Here is a 7804-nt window from a genome sequence, read left to right as displayed (position 1 = left end):
AGACTCTGCAGTGCGTTTATTACCGGGCTTATATCGTCTGGACGTGGCCTGTAGACTCTGGAGTGCGTTTATTACCGGGCTTATATCGTCTGGACGTGGCCTGTAGACTCTGCAGTGCGTTTATTACCGGGCTTATATCGTCTGGATGTGGCCTGTAGACTCTGCAGTGCGTTTATTACCGGGCTTATATCGTCTGGATGTGGCCTGTAGACTCTGGAGTGCGTTTATTACCGGGCTTATATCGTCTGGACGTGGCCTGTAGACTCTGGAGTGCGTTTATTACCGGGCTTATATCGTCTGGACGTGGCCTGTAGACTCTGGAGTGCATTTATTACCGGGCTTATATCGTCTGGACGTGGCCTGTAGACTCTGGAGTGCGTTTATTACCGGGCTTATATCGTCTGGATGTGGCCTGTAGACTCTGGAGTGCGTTTATTACCGGGCTTATATCGTCTGGACGTGGCCTGTAGACTCTGGAGTGCGTTTATTACCGGGCTTATATCGTCTGGATGTGGCCTGTAGACTCTGGAGTGCGTTTATTACCGGGCTTATATCGTCTGGATGTGGCCTGTAGACTCTGGAGTGAGTTTATTACCGGGCTTATATCGTCTGGATGTGGCCTGTAGACTCTGGAGTGAGTTTATTACCGGGCTTATATCGTCTGGATGTGGCCTGTAGACTCTGGAGTGCGTTTATTACCGGGCTTATATCGTCTGGATGTGGCCTGTAGACTCTGCAGTGCGTTTATTACCGGGCTTATATCGTCTGGATGTGGCCTGTAGACTCTGCAGTGCGTTTATTACCGGGCTTATATCGTCTGGATGTGGCCTGTAGACTCTGCAGTGCGTTTATTACCGGGCTTATATCGTCTAGATGTGGCCTGTAGACTCTGCAGTGCGTTTATTACCAGGCTTATATCGTCTGGATGTGGCCTGTAGACTCTGCAGTGCGTTTATTACCGGGCTTATATCGTCTAGATGTGGCCTGTAGACTCTGCAGTGCGTTTATTACCAGGCTTATATCGTCTGGATGTGGCCTGTAGACTCTGCAGTGCGTTTATTACCGGGCTTATATCGTCTGGATGTGCCCTGTAGACTCTGCAGTGCGTTTATTACCGGGCTTATATCGTCTAGATGTGGCCTGTAGACTCTGCAGTGCGTTTATTACCGGGCTTATATCGTCTGGACGTGGCCTGTAGACTCTGCAGTGCGTTTATTACCGGGCTTATATCGTCTGGACGTGGCCTGTAGACTCTGGAGTGCGTTTATTACCGGGCTTATATCGTCTGGATGTGGCCTGTAGACTCTGCAGTGCATTTATTACCGGGCTTATATCGTCTGGATGTGGCCTGTAGACTCTGGAGTGCGTTTATTACCGGGCTTATATCGTCTGGATGTGGCCTGTAGACTCTGCAGTGCGTTTATTACCGGGCTGGATGTGGATGGTCATTACATCAACCTGCCAGACGGCCCTGTGGCTGGAACACTGTGGCTGGACCGTGCTGAGTCCATCTTTAAGCGGTCCGTGTGGATATATGTCCATGTGTAAGCCTCCCGAAGGGCTCCTGACTCTGAACTGTTGACAGACTCTGATTGGTCCTGATCTGTGTTTGATCCCGACTGATCGCTGTGTTTGTGTTTCCAGGCAGAAGATCAAAGAAGTAGAAGATCAAGAAGTTTATCAGCCGCAGTCGGTCGACCTCTGACCCTCACCACGTCCAGCTGAGACGTCCAGAATGAAGCAGGAGCTTCACGTAAAGTTTTAAACGTTTCAGATCAGATCAACAGATTCCAGTTTCATTTTCACCTGTGATTTTAATTTTTACGCCTTATTCATTTCCCAGATTTTCCTCCACAGTTATTCGGCCTGATCACACCTGCTGCTCAAAACTCTACACTCCCCTCCCATATTAATCATGTTTTATTCAATAATAACTTAAACTGTAGGCTTTTATAAACTTCTCAAAAAGTCATTTTAAAAAGTCATTTTATGTTTGTTATTAATCATAACAATAATAATTATTATTATTACGTTTATATTATTAATGTATTGATTCATTAGAATTCCATTCTGGATATTAATTTTATTAGAATATTATTCTGGATATTAATTTTATTAGAATATTATTCTGGATATTAATTTTATTATATGATCATTTTATTTAGGATGAACCCCAGCAGGGTCCTGACTTTAGGATGAACCCCAGCAGGGTCCTGACTCCTGTTTAAGGTCCGTTTCTCTGGTTCTGAGGCGGCTGAGTCAGGCAGCGTAGTTCATGGGTGTCTGTTTCCATCTCAGTCCAACAGTGAACTGAAAGCTAGCTGCAGTTTTTGAGTGTTCATGGTTCTATATAGAACCTTTTTCTTTACCAAAGAACCTTCTTTTTTTAAGAGCGTCAGCGCTGCACTGTCACATCATCTGACATTCATAAGGCTGCTGCAGCACAGCTGCTGCTAATAAAGGTGAAATAAAGAAATAAACGGATGGGCATTTTGGCTCAGGGACGCAGGGGGTGCGGTGGAGGGGTGACTGACAGTGATCTGCAGGTTCTAAAGTGGAGAACTGTTTCGATAACATCTGAGTCCAGCAGTTTCCGTAACATCTGAGTCCAGCAGTTTCCGTAACATCTGAATCCAGCAGTTTCCGTAACATCTGAATCCAGCAGTTTCCATAACATCTGAATCCAGCAGTTTCCGTAACATCTGAGTCCAGCAGTTTCCGTAACATCTCAGTCCAGCAGTTTCCGTAACATCTGAGTCCAGCAGTTTCCGTAACATCTGAGTCCAGCAGTTTCCGTAACATCTCAGTCCAGCAGTTTCCGTAACATCTCAGTCCAGCAGTTTCCGTAACATCTCAGTCCAGCAGTTTCCGTCACACCAGCAGTGCTCTGACATCTGCGTTCCTTATTCCTGTTTTTTTGTTTTTTGTTTGTTTACAGTTTTCAAGGTTTCTGTGATTAAAGGGACGATTGATGTTTTCAGGCTGCAGTTCTCGTTCAGTGTCTCACACGCACTCACACACATACACGCACTCACACACACATTCACACACACACATACTCACACGCACTCACACACATACACGCACTCACACACACATTCACACACACACATACTCACACGCACTCACACACATACACGCACTCACACACACATTCACACACACACATACTCACACGCACTCACACACATACACGCACTCACACACACATTCACACACACACATACTCACACGCACTCACACACATACACGCACTCACACACACATTCACACACACACACATACTCACACACACACACAGTCACACATACACACACACACATACACACGCACTCACACACACATTCACACACACACATACTCACACGCACTCACACACATACACACGCACACACACACATTCCCACACACACACATACTCACACGCACTCACACACATACACGCACTCACACACACATTCACACACACACATACTCACACGCACTCACACACATACACGCACTCACACACACATTCACACACACACATACTCACACGCACTCACACACATACACGCACTCACACACACATTCACACACACACATACTCACACGCACTCACACACATACACGCACTCACACACACATTCACACACACACATACTCACACGCACTCACACACATACACGCACTCACACACACATTCACACACACACATACTCACACGCACTCACACACATACACGCACTCACACACACATTCACACACACACATACTCACACGCACTCACACACATACACGCACTCACACACACATTCACACACACACATACTCACACGCACTCACACACATACACGCACTCACACACACATTCACACACACACATACTCACACGCACTCACACACATACACGCACTCACACACACATTCACACACACACATACTCACACGCACTCACACACATACACGCACTCACACACACATTCACACACACACATACTCACACACACACATTCACACATACACACGCACACACACACATTCACACACACACATACACACACGCACTCACACACGCACACACACACATTCACACACACACACATACTCACACGCACTCACACACATACACACGCACACACACACATTCACACACACACATACACGCACTCACACACATACACGCGCACACACACACATTCACACACACACATACACACGCACTCACACACACACATTCACACAGTCACACTTACTCACACACATACACACGCACACACACACATTCACACACATACACACACGCACTCACGCACACACACACATTCACACACACATTCTCACACGCACTCACACACATACACGCACTCACACACACATTCACACACACACACTCACACGCACTCACACACATACACGCACTCACACACACATTCACACACACACATACTCACACGCACTCACACACATACACGCACTCACACACACATTCACACACACACATACTCACACGCACTCACACACATACACGCACTCACACACACATTCACACACACACATACTCACACGCACTCACACACATACACGCACTCACACACACATTCACACACACACATACTCACACGCACTCACACACATACACGCACTCACACACACATTCACACACACACAGACACACACGCACTCACACACATACACACACACACACACACATTCACACACACACATACTCACACGCACTCACACACATACACGCACTCACACACACATTCACACACACACATACTCACACACACACACATTCACACAGTCACACATACACACGCACACACACACATTCACACACACACATACACACACGCACTCACACACGCACACACACACATTCACACACACACACATACTCACACGCACTCACACACATACACACGCACACACACACATTCACACACACACATACTCACACGCACTCACACACATACACGCGCACACACACACATTCACACACACACATACTCACGCACTCACACACACACATTCACACAGTCACACATACTCACACACATACACACGCACACACACACATTCACACACACACATACACACACGCACTCACGCACACACACACATTCACACACACATTCTCACACGCACTCACACACATACACACGCACACACACACATTCACACACACACATACTCACACGCACTCACACACACACACACATTCACAGTCACACATACTCACACCCACTCACACACACTCACACATACTCAAACCCACTCACACACACACACACTCACACATACTCACACTCACTCACATACACACACACTCACACATACTCACACTCACACCCACACTCACACATACTCACACCCACTCACACACACTCACACATACTCAAACCCACTCACACACACACACACTCACACATACTCACACTCACTCACATACACACACACTCACACATACTCACACTCACACCCACACTCACACATACTCACACCCACTCACACATACACACACTCACACATACACGCACTCACACACACACACTCACACATACTCACACGCACTCACACACACACAGTCACACATACTCTCACACACACACACATACTCACACACACACACTCACACATACACGCACTCACACACACTCACACATACTCACACACACATACTCACACGCACTCACACACACAGTCACACATACTCACACACACTCAACACACGCGTGCACACACACACAAACAATAACACACACACAGTGCAGATGTATGAATACACTATGAGACCCCAGCGTGGACGACAAACATTCAGGGGACAAATGAAGAAGCAGCTCATAATCAGAGCAGAGTCAGTAAATATGGCCTGTTTTGCGGATTTGTGTTTTCCATTTTTTCATGCTGTATGTTTTACATTATTCTGAATGACCGGCACTCAGGTGCTTTGATCATTGACTTTTGGACACATCTGAATTGCAGGTTAGGTGTGGATGTTTGTTTGTTTGTTTGTTTGAGTTTGTGTTGTAAATGCTTTAAATCTCTGAATCTAATTTGCTAAATAATTTTAATGTGCCAATAAATTCTTCTCAACAAATTTTCCATCACTGAGCCTCTTTCTGTGCGAACAAAGCTCTGAAATATACAGTATCTCACAGAAGTGAGTGCGCCCTCACATTTCTGTAGATATGATATTCTATCTTCTGATGGGACGTCACTGTAGAACTGAAACTCTGATATAAGTTAAAGTGGTCAGTGTGCAGCTTGTACAGCAGTGCAGATTTACTGTCCTCTGAAAAGAACAACACACAGACATTAATGTCTAAACAGCTTGCAGCACAAGTGAGTCCACCTGTTGCACTCACCCCAGTCGTGATGAAGTGCTTCGAGAGAATAGTCATGACTCACATCCAAGAGACCATCCCGAACACTATAGACCCTCTTCAGTTTGCATTCCGACGGAACAGGTCCACAGACGATGCAGTGAACACAGCCCTTCACACAGCCCTCACACACCTGGAGGGCAAGGACACGTATGTCAGGATGCTCTTCACTGACTACAGCTCAGCATTTAACACGGTCATCCCACACAAACTCTCAGAAAAGCTCCTCACCCTCGGACTGACACCTGCCCTCTGCAACTGGGTGCTGAGCTTTCTATCAGACAGACCCCAGTCAGTCAGTCAGCAGCCACACATCCAGCACAAGAACAGTGAGCACAGGGGTCCCACAGGGCTGTGTGCTGAGCCCCCTTCTGTACACACTCTTCAAGTATGACTGCGTGGCCTCCCAGAACAACACCAGCATCATCAAGTTCGCTGATGATACTACAGTCGTTGGACTGATCACTGGTGGGTCGAGTCAGCGTACAGGAAGGAGGTGGCTGAGCTGGTGGCCTGGTGTCAAAACAACAATCTCTCCTTGAACGCAGACAAGACCAAGGAAATGATTGTTGATCCGAGGAGGAAGCGGGAGCTACACACACCCCTGTATGTTGGTGAGACTGAGGTGGAGAGGTTGAAAACCTTCAAATTCCTCGGCATCCACATAAGTGAGGATCTCACCTGGTCTCAAAACACACACCTCATCATCAGGAAGTCCCAGCAGCGACTGAACTTTCTGAGAAGGCTGAGGAAATTTGACATGTCAGCCAAAATTCTCAGCACCTTCTACAGGAGCACGATCGAGAGCGTTCTTACCAGCTCCATCACGGTCTGGTATGGAAACTGCACTGCTCAGGACAGGAAGGCTCTCCAGCGTGTGATCAAAACTGCCCAGTCCATCTCAGGAGCAGCCGTCCCCTCACTACAGGACATTTATCACACCAGTGTCATCAGGAGGGCCCACAGCATCACCAGGGACAGTGCACACCCCCAGCACAGACTCTTCACACTCCTACCTTCAGGCAGACGCTACAGGAGTGTGAAGTCCAGGACAACTAGACTGACCAACAGCTTCTATTCACAGGCCATCAGGCTGGTGAACACCTCACTCACTACCTCTTACCCTCCCAGTCTGACCTGGTTTAACCTTCCACTCAACAACTGCACCTTACCTGCACTGCACTGCTGCTGTTAGAACAATACTGTTTACACCTATTACTGCACTGAACTCTACTGTTTACATCTATTACTGCACTGAACTCTACTGTTTACTGTTTACATCTATTACTGCACTGAACTCTACTGTTTACATCTATTACTGCACTGAACTCTACTGTTTACTGTTTACATCTATTACTGCACTGAACTCTACTGTTTACATCTATTACTGCACTGAACTCTACTGTTTACTGTTTACATCTATTACTGCACTG

General features: G+C 46.8%; 1 protein-coding gene across 2 annotated transcripts in view; it reads left to right on the top strand.

Moving 5' to 3' along the window:
- susd2 (sushi domain containing 2) overlaps positions 1–1998 on the top strand; it is a 61884-nt gene extending 59886 nt beyond the window's left edge. Inside the window, exon 13 of one of the 2 annotated variants that reach the window (XM_037531757.1) lies at positions 1645–1998. In XM_037531757.1, the coding sequence (XP_037387654.1) occupies positions 1645–1705 (61 nt within the window). In that variant the 3' untranslated portion in view covers positions 1706–1998. The remainder of the gene's footprint in view (positions 1–1644) is intronic. The other variant, XM_017688178.2, reaches the window with a different exon arrangement.
- Positions 1999–7804: the final 5806 nt, after the last annotated feature.

Source organism: Pygocentrus nattereri, chromosome 20, assembly GCF_015220715.1.
Source record: "Pygocentrus nattereri isolate fPygNat1 chromosome 20, fPygNat1.pri, whole genome shotgun sequence".
Taxonomy (NCBI): domain Eukaryota; kingdom Metazoa; phylum Chordata; class Actinopteri; order Characiformes; family Serrasalmidae; genus Pygocentrus; species Pygocentrus nattereri.
This window is presented reverse-complemented; position numbering and strand designations above follow the sequence as displayed.